Source organism: Paramacrobiotus metropolitanus, unplaced genomic scaffold, assembly GCF_019649055.1.
Source record: "Paramacrobiotus metropolitanus isolate TYO unplaced genomic scaffold, Prichtersi_v1.0 Parri_scaffold0000122, whole genome shotgun sequence".
Lineage (NCBI taxonomy): Eukaryota > Metazoa > Tardigrada > Eutardigrada > Parachela > Macrobiotidae > Paramacrobiotus > Paramacrobiotus metropolitanus.
Window position 1 is genome coordinate 5,050 of NW_026570342.1, and position 16,894 is coordinate 21,943.

At 43.6% G+C, this 16,894-nt stretch overlaps 2 protein-coding genes across 2 annotated transcripts; both read right to left on the reverse strand.

Moving 5' to 3' along the window:
- Positions 1 to 1,605: 1,605 nt before the first annotated feature.
- LOC129598449 (uncharacterized) lies at positions 1,606 to 2,642 on the reverse strand. The gene is made up of 2 exons (XM_055496352.1): positions 2,353 to 2,642; positions 1,606 to 2,215 (listed from the first exon to the last, which is right to left on the reverse strand). Exons 1-2 carry the CDS (start codon positions 2,640 to 2,642, stop codon positions 2,086 to 2,088), a joined length of 420 nt encoding a protein of 139 aa, XP_055352327.1. The 3' UTR covers positions 1,606 to 2,085.
- Positions 2,643 to 7,852: 5,210 nt separating this feature from the next.
- LOC129598423 (KN motif and ankyrin repeat domain-containing protein 2-like) lies at positions 7,853 to 10,789 on the reverse strand. Its single transcript, XM_055496315.1, is given in 8 exon segments — positions 7,853 to 7,965; positions 8,033 to 8,140; positions 8,269 to 8,361; positions 8,802 to 8,872; positions 8,875 to 9,013; positions 9,681 to 9,830; positions 9,892 to 10,031; positions 10,553 to 10,789. Coding segments are annotated over 6 exon segments (645 nt in total). The 5' UTR covers positions 9,816 to 9,830; positions 9,892 to 10,031; positions 10,553 to 10,789; the 3' UTR covers positions 7,853 to 7,866.
- Positions 10,790 to 16,894: the final 6,105 nt, after the last annotated feature.

Here is a 16,894-nt window from a genome sequence, read left to right on the forward strand (position 1 = left end):
GTACGTCCAACTGGAGTCGAAAGCCCTGACCTGCTTTGCGTCTTCTGATGGAGCAATTAATATTTCTGTAAAACAGTCCGCTGAATATATGTCGGATGGGTGGTTTGTGGTGAAAACTGCCACGACGCAGGTGCTTGATTTACCTATCGTTTTGGAGGTTGAATCCATCATAAGTACAGTACAATACAGGTGCATATTGGACACTTCTGGGTACATTTCCAGCTCCCACCGAAGAGAAACACCAGAATGCCGATAAGACAGGAAGTGTCGCAGAGAAACGGCAAGGTGCTGAGCAGTCAAAAGAGCGGTACTGTAATGACTGTGATAAAACTGATCGAGCAGGATTGTTTGCGTGGCAGAAGTCGTGCATCTGACCAATGCTTTAGCCAAATATAAAGAGGCGCTTTCTTTGGGAACATGTTCAAAGTGAGGGCAGGACACAGTAACAATCCGGCTAGAACGTGAGCCAGATAGGATAAAGTTCCACCTCAAGCAAACACTAAAGCAAGAGCGCATATCGCAATTAGTTGAATCATATTATGAAGGAGAATTTAGTTTTTCTTTGCCTTTTTTGCGTAGCCGAAGCTAAAAGATAGACTCAGTTTTCACTGCAATACGCAGATATCACTGCTATACTGCTATACACGCTGAAGGACAAATAATTTTTAATAAATTTGAAGCTTCATACATTCACGGTAGGGCAACAACACAACTGTTAAAGGCATCTGTATCGAAACCGTAACGTTCTCAACTGAGCCCGATTCAATTCTCGCACACCTTTAGAACAGCGAAAACCTCTGTAAAATATGGCCTCGTATGTTACTACTCACACCTATTACAGACAGATGTAAAGAGAGGTATTTCATATACTAAAGGTGCAAGCAAAAAACACCAGTTACAGAGTCCGTAATGCCATCGCGAGTAAATTTCATCGTTATATAAAAGTATTACCGTTTCAGGTCTTTCTGTGCCACACTATCCACAGCTGAAAAGATGTCAAAGAGGACTGTATCAGGGAGATCCCTCATAAGTACTTCAGGACCGATAGAATGTGGAACGTCTGCTTAAGCAAAGAGACATCTGAGCTGACAAACTGACGACAAACAGCGAGTGTCAAAAGGCAAGTTGGATCAGCAAACAGCCTGCCTTTAACTGTCTTAGAAAACGAGAGCACCGTTTTTTAGCAAAGTATTTTTAAGGGTATGCAACTTAGTTTTGCTTCTGTATTCCTTAACGTTACATGCGCGTGCGCCATGTTGCATGCTCAGTCCTTGCAGAGTCACATTACGTGGACGACCTGCAAGTTATTACATAATACTATACTACCACTAAAGCTAGAAACCACCAACTTACACATGCAACTCGAGCAATTATTTTCCATCCAAGTGCGAAAATATCTGAACCTTCCCCAAGTTTTGGAAAACCACGTACACTGCGAATTTTCTTCTTCTGGAAAGACAACAATAACAGCAACAAAACGCAAGATTTAAGCGTGAATTCACTGTCAAGGTCTGTGCTAGCATTGATTTTCAGCTTACCTGCAGATGCACCATAAATCATTAATTTAGAAGTATGTAATAACAAAAATATGAAATGCTACCTGTATATATATATTATGTATGCCGATACGGTCTACCTCATTTTTTATGTACTAATTAAGCGAAATCTGTAATGGTGGATACCTGCCATCGACAAAGCAAAAAGTGTGCTTCTGCATTGTGCCATGTAGCGTCTCCAGGAACATTGGAGAAACATTTCTGAGCAGTGAAAAATGATTTGGTGGAACTGCGCATAAGCGGCGTCTTCCAACATTCCATAGCTGATAACAGTTATACTTTTGGCATCCGATTTGATAATCAACGTGCCCGTAGTTTGCATCCAAAACATCCTAAAATCGACATCCAGTACATCCAGAGCGTACTGCAATGCTGTCTTCGAATAAGAGCAGTCCTTTTGGCATCTCCTGTGCAGAACGGTGATTTTATGGAATGTCTCTTTGGTGACCGATTCATACTGCCGGCGAGAACGGGAGCGAATGCGAATTTGCGATGGATAGCACAGAGGGTAATCGTTCTTCACGGCAATCTAGCACTCCACACCGCCCGTTGCTATTTTCGCCACCACGCACTGTTCACCCTCGTAACAGCGGGGACGGTTGCCGTAACTTGGAACGGCTAGGATGTTGTCGGCTTTTGTCCAAGTTAATGGCTGCTCGCTGAAACACCCATTGGATAATGAAATTTCAGTTGCAATTTGCACGTAATCCACTTGATGCATGCATGTGCGCCTAAGTTTTCTATGCGATTTACAGGAACAGTTGCGGTAGTAATTGGATACTCTGGGACTGCTTACCTGTCACAACGGATTAACACTTCGATGTCTTTGCTCTCCAGTGTTTCCTGTAAAAAGTCTCCATAACGACGGCAGGTTGAAAAGTGATCGGGAATCGTATGGAGTTGGGCAAACGGTATACTGGCGATGGAATTGCCAACATGGTGAAGGTCAATGAGAAGTCCATTTGCCGTCATATCCACCACAAATCCCCTCATAAACGCACCGTCCTGCAACACATCCACAGTAAATTTTCGATAGAATGTGGAGAAGTACATTACATCATTGAAGATTTTCGAATTTGTTGTCATTTTAATTAAAGCGCACGGCTGGCGTCTTGGAGACTTGCTGTACTCCAACGGTAATGTACTGCTAAACGTTTCCACATCGCTCGTATAACGGATACCGTGCAACACTGCCCCGAGGAAATCAATAATCCGCCCGAGAAAGCATGTGTGATGTGATACCGACCATGGTCAGCATACGACGTCTGATGCGCATGCAGTCCGATCAAGGCCATAGTTTTCCATGTAAGTACATACTCGTACATACTGTAAGTTCAGCTGTGAATCAATATTCTGCACTTGTACCCGTACAATAATCAAATAATGTGAGTACACGATATCCCTGAATGGAGCCATCGAATAGATTATTGTGGCAAATTTCGCTGCATCGTACACGTAATAAAATGTCTTAATAATGTTATAACTCTATCTATTTACATCAGCGAGCACCACTCACAATCAGTAAACACAATCAAATAAAGAATTTGTCCCAATTAACATGAGAAGGGACATCATAATAATAATTATGTAATAATTATTATCATAATAATTATGTAATTTCAGTACAGCACATACAGATACTACAGTCATTAAATCGACAGAACCCAGCCACATTATTATTATTATTATATTATTATTACATCAAGAGCAGACAACCCGTTTAACGGGACTTTAACGTCTGGTCGGTACAAACGTAAGAAACAGCATTAAGATAACGACAGATCAACCATTCAGAGAGCAAATTTAAAAAAACCCACACCATCAACTCTGAGTATCTGCATATTAACTTTTTGTATTCGCTCAAAAATGTCTTTTAAACGCATGGCCAACGTCCCTTCTCCGATCTTCTTCTTCGCTTTGGCTTCGATTCTCTTTGGCTTCCGGAGATTGTACCGCGCTGTGATGTCCGTGAAGTCCATCATGTCGACCAAGTACTGCGGCGGACGGTACGCTTCGTGGTTGTAGATCTTGTACAACCATACTGCCTCGGACTGCTTCCAACGGTCGTACACCGGCAGGATGCGCATTTTCTGGTACAGCTCTGGGGTTTCCCGCTCCTTGTAATCAGAAATCGCCCGCAGTGCTTTCCGCTGTGCTTTAGCCAGTTTGCCGCGCAAAGCCAAAGATGCCGGTGACCACATATCCGACCCGTAGTCGAAGTGTGGTTGCACACAGGCATGGTAAAGGCTCCTACGCTGGGGCAGATCCCGGCCGTCTTTTGCGCAGTTAATCATTGCGATGCCGTAGTTAACTTTTCGCAGCACGTGATCGATATGCGTTCCCCACTTTAGGTTGCGATCTATGTAGATCCCCAGGTATTTCACGTACCTTTCTTCTTCCATCTGGTGGCCGTTGATTGTCACCACCGGAGGGGGCTGGCTATTCTTCGTTTCGGAGCATATGTATATCAGTTTGCACTTCTTTTCATTGATGCACAAAGTGTTGTCCGCAAGCCCGGTTGTCACACTGTCAATCTGCACGGTTAACTTCGCTGCAGCGTCCGCTTTTGTAGGTCCGACGCCGCACAGCACTGTATCATCGGCGAACTATTCTTCGTCCATTCCATCTGGCATATCGTTAATATACACAATGAACAAAACTGGCCCCATCCTTGTGCCTTGCGGCACTCCCGACCGCACTGGGAGCCAGTCCGACACGCGCGCTGTTACTTTCACTCGCTGCCTTCGAGATGTTAAGTAATGGTAGAACCATAGCTGCGCACTTCCACACTGTCTCTTTCTAGCGTCATCGCTGTTCCGCCGGCGTAATCGCCAGCTGCCCGTACAGTTCTGGTGTGACCAAACTTATTCTGTTCTGTCCATAGGGTCGCTATGCATTCTACTCTGTATAACCCTCAAAACCTACTCTAGTGCCTACGGCCCTGCACGCAACCGTAAACTTAGCAGCAATGTCTGCTTTATCCATCTGGACTCTAGTACAGCATCCCACAACAAATCCCAATTGCACACGACATGACACGAGCAATGTGTGTGCAAATTTCCGTACACGGCACACTCTGTGTTCCACCCTGTAACGGTCGCTACAGTATACTTTTATTCGCTAACTGAAGCAAAAAATATTTTCAGATGACGACTGAACAGATTTTAATGCGCCTCATTTCGCAAATAGCAGCAACCTTTGTACAATGTACGACAAAAAGAAGTTGATGGCTCGGCTTGAAAACATATTGTGCGCACTGGCTGTTTTCCCTGTTGCAAACTGATCTACGTTCATGCGTGTGTCGTAAAGTCAGTTCTTCCACTTATTTCTCGTGAATTACGAAACAGAATCACTCATCCAATATCCCAAAAGATCCAGAAAAAAATTACGAGATTTTTGATTCCAAATAAGTGGCAGTTCATGGGAAAGGAAGCAAATTATCAATGTTTGTTTTTCTCATAGACTTAAGCATATGAAGATTGCAAGCCAAACGGTTTTGCGCACAGATCGTATGCTGTGCCAACGAGAAAGCAGAATGGCTGGAATTTGTGTTTTTCGCCATAAAGGGCCACAGGTTTAGTATCAAAAAGTTTAGAATTTTTTTCTACACCTTTTGATATGGAATTTGCATAGTTGCACTCCAAAATTCACGGAGCGCGAGCGTTTAAAAGTAGCGTACAAAGAAAGTAAGCGTCAAGTTTTACTGGTGGCGTGTCGTTGCGAGGTAACTCTTGAACCGCGGACCGACTGAACGGTTCAACTTCTTTTTGTCGTCCATTGTAAGCTGCATGACACTTTACTACGATCACGCCGCACTGCCGTAGCGGCACATCACCTAGAAAACAGATGTATTCGCCTCAAAACTGAAACCAAACAGCATTAGAATCTCACTCTGCACACCGATATCTGAGCAATGCCGCTGTCCACTCCACGAGTTCTCGTGGGCCAGCGCACCCAGTACCCAACGACTCCGCTCCTCCGACATGGCCTGCAAAAGGGCTACGGCCAGACGATAGCGGTTGCAACGCACGAAAATAATTATCACCTGGAAAAGAGTAGATAATTATCACCCGGAATTTAACTAGCTGTGGGACAGGTAATCGCGGGATATCAGTTTCGACCTTGTGGAAATTCGTTATATGCCATGAGGATATTCGTCGTTAGAAAACTAGCGGCCGGGCATTTTGTCTGGCACAAGCCGTTGCTGGGCTCGTTTGGTGTTGCTGTCTATACTTAATTGTCCGACTTCGAAAGTCGCGCGACCAAAAGTCACGCCACGAACGGTTGCGTAAAAGTCTCAGTCAAACCTCAACTCCCTGCACGGGTTTGTAACTCCGTGGAGCTCGCTGGCCCCGCCTTGCGCCGTGATTGGTCGCTGTGCTCCACGGAGTTGCAACTACGGTCTACGACGTAGACCAGCTGAATAGCGGGTGTAGCTTCCCCGTGGACGTACCCCGACCAAAGCCACCAAACAAACTTCTATTTTGTAGTTTGTACTTTTGATGGCATTTGGCCAGTACAGATTTATTATCCATCCATTTCCGTAAAACAAAGGCTCACTTAACTACCTAAAAAAGTAACTTTTCAAAAGCATTTTTCATGTTGCTTTCATCCTTTCGCCTGAATTTCTACGCAATACAGTCTTAAAATTAATTAAATGAAATGTAGGTAGTCCGACTGATAATTTTTTTGTATCCTAAGTTAAATACTCCCAAACGAACAACTCTAACCGCGCAATGCGCAAGTCATTCGAAATCGCATTCAATGTTCGTTTTCAACTTGAGTTGAGAGACGTCGTCTAATTCGCTGCTACAAACACTTCCCCTCTCCACGGGGGGAAGTGTTTGTAGCCAGCCCGTGCACGGAGTTGAGGTTTGACTGAGACTAATGAGTTGTTCCGAAACGAGCTGCCGCCGTGACGAAAAACACGTGAAGGAGTGCCCCAGTTGGGCTGTAACGACTTAGTTACACTGCGAAGTGCGCATATAGGCAATCTACGTACGTATCATAAACCATTTGATGAAAATATGATCGCCTGATTTCGTATTATGACTTTACTCGAGTTAATGCACCCGTTTCTCACAGCGATGCGTATTAGCCGTGCTCTGCGCCACATGTGTACTCCTTCGCTTTGTATACAGGCTATGAAACCGGTTTTGATGAAGAAAAATGGAAAGAAAAGTGAACAGAATGAACAAAACTAAAAAAACCTTTCGAGACGTGTATTTAAATATTTATTAAGTATTCAAATTACATTTCGGTAAGTAATCCTTAGACAGAGCGCATTGCAGCCACATCACCGTCCGATTGGGTGCCAGTAGACTACGACATTCTGCAACCATAGGCGCTATTTTTGTTAAAAATCACCGGAACAAAATGCATCCATTGTAACTCCGTCTTATACGTAATTGCGTGTGCCCCGTATATTTACGTAATACAGCCGGTTGGTTGAACTGAACCGCTTGTCTATATGGAACAGAACACGGGATATGGGGCGTGATGCCGATTCGTGATGAATTTGTATGCAGGAGAGAGAAATTATTTCTTATCAAATCAATAAAAATTACAAAATCATTCAAAAATGGTAGTATTTAAATCATTTTTTTGTTACTTTGATCGGAATGCATGAGAGGGTATCTTAAATGGTCTCTATGGCGTAAATACCCACTGCTCTACGTTATTCCCACAAAGAACAGAATCTGTACACTACTTCGTCGTTCTGCACACAGTGCGGCAAAGTCATTAACCACGACCGTCATTACGGAAAACCGGTGGGATTCTCGTCGATTGCTTATACTTTTTTCCGGCAGAAGTATTATGATACTCGTACTTTCGTATTATGATGCTTCCAACATGGTCACAAAATTTGCGATACGGCCATTTGTTGCCGCGAAGCGCTCTACGAATAGGATCCGCGCAACGCACCAGCAGTTTTACACTCACATAAACCTTATTAATTGAGACCTTACCTTATTATTCGTACAGTGATTCTCGGTTTTTTCTTATTTTCAAGAAATATCTAGAAAATTCATAAACGTCGTTGAAGTTCAGGACAATCTTGTTATCAGCAACTTTAACGAAGTGTGCTAATTTTATGAATTTTTGTTCTTCACACTTCACAGTGGCATGTTCATCGACTGCAAGACTAGCCCTGTACAGTGGTGTGACGATTTTTTCCCTTCCTGCTCTCATTTTTAGGGGCATTTTTGTGTGCAATAGATTTATGCCACTTTACAGGCAAACAAACAGCAATACAGACAAACGCTTTGCGATAACGACAAGATAAAAAAGCCGGAGAAAATACTCTGTTTCACAGTGGTGGACGTGGTGTGATTCTGCTTCCGCCTGAAGCCGAACCGGCTCGTCTCCGCGGCGTGGCCGTTGCCGTTCGTGTCACGTTTCTGGGAACCTATACAACAGAAAATGTAAAAACACAAAATTATATCTGATTATTTAATTCTGGAATCGCGTTGTACCTTATCAGTGAGATGGGCGTCGGTGTCCGGATGGCCTAACAACAATCGCACGATCTCCAGGTGTCCGTGCTCGTTGGCGCACATCAGCGCCGTCGAGCCGTCGTCGTCCTGATCGCAAAACACAAGTTCACAACCATAATTAATCTCCGTGGACTCGGTTGCCAAACGTTTTTATATGGCGTTTCGAAGAATACTTACGAAGAAAAATCACAGGCAAGGATTATTAAAAATTTTACCTGGATGTTAACGTCCGCTCCCACCTGCAGCAGCAGCCGCACCGTGTCCAATCGACCATGGCTCACCGCCAGCATCAGCGCCGTTTGCCCATGCTGATAAATATTCATCAATAATTTTCAAAATTTTATTAATATTTTTAGATCGAATTATATTTATTAATAATTTCTCGCAGTTTCTCTTTATCCGATTTATCTTTTTGCAATAGTATTTCGTTCATTTACTTGTGCATTATTAATTTCACTAGTGAACTATCGAAATGTCCAATGATTTCACGAATCAGATAATAATTTTACTTTGTAACAGAATTGTATGCAGATATACACATTATGTACTATTACAGATACAGTATATACATGTATTAGTATTGTATATGAGCTGCATATTATTACAGTTATATTACTCGTATTAACATATATTTGTATTTATTTTTTATTAATGAGATTTGGCCCAAGTTTCTCTAATTTTTTAAGCCGCTTTTTCTACAGGTCAATACATGGCGGAGAAGTTGTTTGAGTTTTGCATTTTCACTGACCTGTTGCGCTTTGCGGTTGATGTCGCCGAGTTTGAAGAGCCGGGCGGCGACCACCAGATCGGTGTTGGGGCCAAATGCGCCAGAGAAGCCAGCATGGTGGCCGTGTAGCCGGCGCGGTTGACGCTGTCCACGTCGCAGACTTTGGAGTCCAGCAGGACACTGACCACGTCCAAGTGGTTCTGCGAGATGGCGTAGTGCAGCACCGTGTTGCCCTGCCGCACAAACTTGGACTAAACTTTCGCTTTATTTAAATCAACTATTTTTACTTCTCAAGAGACACGTATTTCGCGGTCTTCCAGTTTCTCGATGCAAACCATGCAGTCTTAGAATGGCATAAAATACAACAAAAAAAGTAAATACTTCTTTATTGGGCAAAAGGCCATCAACATAACAAAATATGCATACGCGTAATACTACATAAAATGATTCGAATTTAAACGTTTTATTAAACGAATTAAAAAAAGTGTTTTAGGCTGTTCAGAAGCTTAAATTTTTATGAGCTGAACACCATTATGACCCGCTCTCGCCCATGCACTACGATCATCTACAACACCGTGACACACGTGTATTCGTGTATTTTAGCCGAAAACAATTACCCACCAAGCAAGACTGAAGAAGCGGACATAAATTGTCAAAGTTTTTATAAGAAGAAATCTTCCCAGTTATACGAACAAATTACGAGTTTAAAACGCAAGGCGGGGATCGTCTAGAAAATACAGTTGCACCATGATCATGAGCCTAGGGGCTGCACCATGCAAGATCATTCCTTATGGACCACCATGGTGGTCAGTGGACACAACGCTCTCTTGAGACTCAGATTAATTTCCAATTTAAACTGATTTTTATGTTATACTCGTATTTTTACCGAATTCAGCGTACATTATTATCGGCCAAATTAACGACATTGTGCAGCAACGCCTTGGACATTCCTTCAAACGCGTCGAGGTAGTCGTTGACCAGTTGGGCGTCAGAGTCCTTCTGGCCCGCTATCCGGAACCACTCCTCCTCGATCATGCGGATACACCGGTGCTGTTCAACCAAAGTCTCATGAAAAACACAAAAAAATACATGAAATTCAATCTGCCCTTACGAATTTATTGGTCCGCTTTCTTAGTGATCCATTCACGGTTCACACTGGATTCGCTGCTTCGCGAATTCGAGCGGCCTTCGCGCTGCAGGTAGTCGTTGAGGACTTTACAAGCGGCCATCACTTCCTTGCTAATAACACCGCTAAAAAAGCGTGAAAAGTGGTATATAATGTGGAGATAAAATTGCTATCAAGTACCCTTTAAAGGACTACAAATTCAAAACCGACAAGAAATTTTGGCGTCTACGAGCTTCCAAATACGTACATCAATCAGGTCACGAAAAAACCGAAGTTAAGCAGCAACTTCGCGGTACGTTTTAAATTAAACAGTCAACACGCAGAAACCAAAATAATGCACTTTAACACAAAATCTATAAATAAAAAACAAATTTGTTTTTCAACTTCTTGCCATGAGAAGGTCAGTCTATGCTTGTAAATTGTAATAAAACAATCCTAAATTTTTGGAGACATGAAAGTTAAAGAAATGTTTAACATTGAATCTTTTCAAAAAAATGAAAACATCATGAAAATAAAACTGTTTTGCACTGTTCAGGTCTTCGTAAACGATGTTCAAAACGAAATTTTGAACAAAATGCCAACCGGGCTGCGAATAACGCAATTAGCCACTCGAAACTGAAGCCGAAAAAAACCTTGCACCACTTACACCGCATCGTAGTCGTCGAAAGTGAAGATCTTGGTCACACTGGGCTTCTCTTCGACCCCGCACTTGTTGGACAGATATCCGTGTCGCAGATCATAACAGCCCTCGTCCTCACTCAGCTCCTCCGAGTGTGTTGACACTGCCGGCGACAGCGGACCATCTTCAATCACTGGCCGCACTGCTTCGACCTTCGGTGTCAATTTCTCCGCGCTCTCATCATATTCTCCGTTTTCCGCGATGGATTCCGTTACTTCCTGCTTGCCCGCTAATTTTGCTCCATTCTCAACATTATAAGTCGGTTCCCCGGCTGTTTCCCGAGGAATTTCGGGCTCCTCGATTAATAAGGGATTTTCGTTCGTATTCGCCGAGAATTTCGGCGTTTTTTATGGGATATTCGTTTGGAAGATTTTTTTCGGGGTGCGGAAAGCTTTGCGGATGAGTGTTGGTGGAGGGGTCGGCAGCGGTTTCGGTGGTTTCGCCCGGTGGTGTCCAGGTTTCGATGGATATCATTGCCGGCGAATGGGTGCCGAAATCGACCAATTGTGGTGATTCGATCGATAACTGCTCGGCTTTCTCCGATTTACAGTTACCGGAATAAACGAGAGATGCGTCTTCCAAAAGGTCATCTGCAACGCCCGCTCAAATGCATGATCTTACTTGTATTCGATAACAGACAAAATAGCGCAATGTTATTTCGACATTCAGGCCATTCAAGAAGTAAGTAATTGATTGATTCTAAACAGCAGCGCGGGTATAAGCGATTGATAAAAAAAGCGATGGATTTTGTTTTGTTATCGAAATCAAATCTAATGAAAGGCAACCGTCTCCCACATAAATCAACAACAGGCTTTGCTCAGCCATTGCTCTACACTTTTTCACAACTAATAGGGCTCTTAAGTCTCAACCAATATTAACTGCACGTTTTTAACCGATCGACCGTTAAAAAATTGAACGCGGAAAAAATATACGTTGAAGCGAATTCCTGTAAAAATTCATCTCATTTTTATATGGAAGATCGATCGTCCGACCGGCCTACTGCCGGTCGGATGCAGGTAGTGCACTAGTCTACAATTTGCCACAACGTGAGGCCCTCAACCAACATCATTAACTGGACTTTAACCAATAAAGCAACCGATAAAGAACGAACACAAGCTTACCGCTCTGCACGCTATCCGATATCCGAGCACCGTCGCTGCCCACCTCCTACTTCCTCCGTCTCGGTGGCCTTCTCCAGCGCACCCCGCCGACTGATCCCCTCCAGCACCGCCCGCACCCGGACCACAGCCATCGGCGACTGAGTAGCCACTCCAGAAGCGGCGGTGGTTGTGCGTTGGATAGCGCCACACACAACACAAATCAACTGATAGGCCAGTAAAAAAGTGGTTTCCCTCTTCACGCGCTAAACAAAGATTGATTGCCGTTTCCATCTGCCGGCTGCGATCGGTTTCCATCAACCACACAACCATGAAAACTATCTCCGAACATCAAACTGTAACTCGCGGTCATGAAAACTAATATACCGTAATTAACTGCGCCTCGTGTTCTGGCGAAACTGAACGCAGTAGTTACCGGTATTATCGGTGTTATATGCAACTGCACTACCTTGGGAGCAACATTTTGGAGTGTATACCTCCTTATACAGCTGTTTGCCAACGAACACCGCATTATATTGATGTCCGTTAACTGTTTCTCATTAAATTACAACAACTTTTGCGGCTAAATTTTGCGGTATACCTATCATTTTGCGGCGCTCGACATTTATTAACGGCCCCCTGGGGCGTAATTTCGGGGGGTGGTCTTATTTTTCAAACAGGGTCGGGGAGGGGGGCTTATTACGGGGGGGGGGGCTTTTATTGGGAGGGGGGGCCAAATCCGATAATTACGGTACACCGATCGCCGGGCCGACGCTGATGAAATCCATAAAAGAACAAATTATTTTTATATGAATTACTGAAAACAGAAAATTTGTTGACGAAATGAAAAGGAACTGCTTGACCTTACAACAATTATTCGAGGGTTTCTAATGGCTGTTTTATTGCTGTTGTTTACTGTATGGATGTACACATCATCCGCTAGAAAATACTGCAGACGAGATACACGGTACGATATTGCTGCACTCGATATTGTAGTTCCGTGGCGTCATGTGAAAAACTCCTAACGCGCTTAACACAACTCGCTGAAACAATGATTCTCGTAAAAACACCAATTTTCATTTAAACTTTTTTTCCAAAACTTCTTTACGGAAAATCGGCTATAAAAAATTAAAGAAAAATTTAAGCAGGCAAACTCAAACTCGTTGCTTGCCCAGTCTAGGCCGGAAGCCGGCCTCTGGCTTAACGCGTTGCCCTCGGCCCACATCGGCAATCTACTAGGCGACGACGAACTGAAGATCAGCGTTGGTCTCCGCCTTGGCGCCACGATCTGCGACCCTGATGACTGCGCTAAATGCCATAAAGCAGTTGAGGGTTATGGGCACCACGGGCTGTCGTGTACCTTTTCCGCCGGACGGCGGAAAAGGTACACAGCCCGTGGTGCCCATAAATATGGATTGGGATTGAAAAAAAATAGGATTGAACAGCATGCTTTGCAGAAGTTTTGTATCCGCTGGCGTACCTGCAAAACTCGAGCCGCGCGGCACCTCTTACACCACCGAACGCCGCCCGGACGCGGGTTGTGTCTCGCATGGGACGTAACATGCGTAGACACGGTTGCGCCGTCGCATGTAAAAGCTACTTCCGCAGTGCAAGCAGAAGAAAAGAAATCCAGATTTTACTCTTATCTGGATGGCCGTTACCTATTCGTGCCGATTGCCTTCGAGACGCTTGGTTCATGGGGACCTTCGGCGATTGCAACCATGAAAGAGCTAGGGAAAAGACTCAAACAGCAAACGGGAGAAGGACGTTCGCATGAATTTCTGCGGCAGCGGTTGTCGATAGAAATCCAAAGGGGAAATGCAGCGTCAGTGCTGGGCACGATGGAAGGGCAGGATAAACTGCATGAACTTTTGCTGTTGTAGTTTTGTGCTTTATCTCTAACAGTTTTGTATGAGTTTGATTTGACCAATAAAAATCCGATATTTAGCAAAAACACCATTTTGAAGTTAACATGTATGTAATTGTCGATAAAAAAGTACCGCAAATCATCTAAAAAGGCCGAAAATATGATTACTGTAACATATAAAAAATTTAATACAAATTTTTATTTAAACGTAAAAAATTATTAGTATAAAAAAGTTTATTAAAATCTTATTATTAAAACAATTCGTTAAACTATTATTACTAAAAAAAATCAGTTCACCTCCGAATGTGACTTTAAATCGGCTTTAATTATTCTGACTGTTTAGTGTTTGCTTTATTATCTGTCGTCACACGTACTAATGATGGTCAGCCCTACTAACGATAAGCTATTGTACTACGAATACCTATCAGTGATGTGTTCAGCTTTGAAAAAAGAATATGCATTCGGCAATACCGCCAAAACTAAGCCAAGTACTAGCGCAAATCATCACCAGTTTTTTAGAAAAAGGAAATATAAATCCAACATCCAAATATAAATCCAAATATAAATCCACAAGAAAATATAAATCCAATCCCAGTGCGGGATTGATAGCGTGGATGAAGGCTGGAATCGCGGTGTACCTTATCAGTGAGATGGGCGTCGGTGTCCGGATGGCCTAACAACAACCGGACGATCTCCAGGTGTCCGTGCTCACTGGCGCACATCAGCGCCGTCGACCCGTCGTCGTCCTTATCGCAAAATATAACCATAACGAATCTGTCTGGATTCGGTTGCCAAACATTTGTATGTTGTGCATTGTCGTCGACCTGATACGCTTTGCAGTTGAAGTCTCCGAGTTTGAAGAGCCTGGCGGCGACCAGCTGGTCGGTGATTGTAATGTATGGCATTATGTTGAGAAATACGTATGACTTTGTATGACCTAGCTGTTTGTATCAGATTCTGATCTTTATTGTACCGTAAAGGACTGAATAACAGGAATCGTAGCTAAGTACCTAAAGTAAGGAACAGGAAGTTGCTAGGTGGAATAGCACAAAGAAACACGAGAAATCAAGTACAGCAGAATAGCATCGTATCGTACACTTCCGGTAGTACGTACATATGTACATACGTACACTACAGTGTTCCAGATGCGCCAGCGAGGCCAGCATGGTGGCGGTGTATCTGGCGCGGTTGACGCTGTCCACGTCGCAGACTTCGGAGTCCAGCAGGACGCTGACCACGTCGAAGTGGTGCTGCGAGATGGCGTAGTGCAGCACCGTGTTGCCCTGCTCAAACACTCTTCCATTTAACTTTTCGATTTGTTTAACTCGCCTGTTTCTAGTTCTCAAGCGCCGCTTCTTTCGCAGTTTCTAGTTAACTTGATGCAGATCATGTAGTCTGAGAAGTGCATAAAATACTGTAAACAAAAGAGTATAGTGCGAAAAATCAAAAACTTTAATGAACAGAAGTCAAATTGAAGCCATGTCCCATGGTACTCTACATAAACGGATTTACATCGTTGACCAACCTGCTTTCGCCCATGCACTACGAAATTCATCTGCAGCACGCATTTGTGTAAGCAGCAGAAGTGAAATAATAATCCAACAAGACGGAACAAGCGAGCGTAAAAAACCGTAAAAGTTTTTACAAGATAAATCTTCCCAGGTTTTAAAAAAAATTACGCGTCTAAAACGCGACGCGGAATCGCCTACAAGATACAGTTGCAGCGTGAGCCCAGCGCTGTACCAAACGCATTCCTCATGGACCACCGTAGTGGTCGCAACGCTCTGTTGAGACCCAGGTTAATTTTCAATATAAATTGATTTTTATTTTAATATTTTAGCCGAAATAAACGTACATTATTGTCAGCCAGATTGACGACTTTGTGCAGCAAGGCCTTGGACATGGCCTCGAAGGCGTCGAGGTAGTCGTTGACCAGTTGGGCGTCGGCGTTCTTCTGGCCCGCCACGCGGAACCTTTTTTTGATTCTAGTCACTGTACTTGTTTGCGGGCAAATTACTTAAACATATTTTTTTCGACATTCTAGCCAATCAAAAAATCAAATCAAATCAAATTATTTGATTCTAAACAGCAGCGCAGGTATAAGCGAATCCATAAAAAAACGGATGAATTTTATGATAATATCGAAACGATATCTAATGAAAGGCAGCCGTCACCAGGATCCACAACATTCATCGCTCAGGCCACTGCTCTACACTTTTCCACAACTGATAGGGCTCTCAAACAACATTAACTGCACTTCACCGAAGCAACCGATAACGAATGAACGCAAGCCTACCGCTCTGCACGCCGATATCCGAGCAGCGCCGCTGTTCACTCCCCACTTCCTCCGTCTCGGTGGCCTTCTCCAGCGCATCCCGCCGACTAATTCCCTCCAACACCGCCCGCACCCGGGCCACAGCCAGCGGGGACATCTCCCGCACCGCCACCTGCTTCAGCGCATCCAACAACTCCCCTTCCTCCCGTCGGCGACTGACCAACCACTCTGGAAGCGCCGGGCGTTGGGTAAATAAAAACAGCTAATTAAATCTGCAATATTCCAAACGAAAATAATCACGTTTGCTTAATATTTACCAGCGAACGACTAACTGAAAAATGCCGGAAAAACTTCCCAGTTTGGTTTTACGTTTTCACATGCTGCGAAAGACTTTATGTACTTAATGTTGTCTTGTGGGACTTTTTCTTCAATATTAACTGCAATGACCAGCACAGGCAACCGGCAAAGTCAACCGCGAAGACCGCTGACACTATGTAACCGGGAAACAGCGCCGATTGTGCAGCGCGGTGTTGTGTTAGTTCAACTGAGCGCGCTGTGTATTGCAATACATGGTTGCGGGGTTGATCAACAGGCGGAAGCGGCGCTAGTTGTGCGCTGGACAGCGCCATACAAAACATAACACAAATCAATTGATAGGCCAGTCAAAAAGCGGTTTCCCTCTTCACGCGCTAAACAAAGATTGATTGCCGAAGAAAAAGATTGATTGCCGATTCAAAGATTGATTGCTAAACAAAGATTGATTACCGTTTCCCTTTGCCGGCTGCGATTGTTTTCCATCAAACCACACAACCATGAAAATCATCTCCGAGCATTGAACTTTACTTTGTCACCGTGAATATCCACCGATTACCTAACTGACGCCAGAAACCATGAAAAAATCGTTTGAAAACAATAATAAATAGCTTCCGTACGGAAATGTCAAAAGAGAATTTTTGCTTATGAATTACTATTTATTGCGTTAATTGACATAATTCGCTAAAGCTATAAATGTGTAACAGGCAAGCGCGAGGAGATCACGAGTGCTCTTTATTGACAAATAAAGGGGGAAC

Excerpts from the sequence above, each read along its gene's own strand:
- LOC129598449 (XM_055496352.1), bottom strand. The coding sequence starts at position 2,642 with ATGACAACAAATTCGAAAATCTTCAATGATGTAATGTACTTCTCCACA. Across the intron at positions 2,216-2,352 it reads GTGTTAATCCGTTGTGACAG|CGAGCAGCCATTAACTTGGA; the intron begins GTAAGCAGTCCC and ends TGGGTGTTTCAG.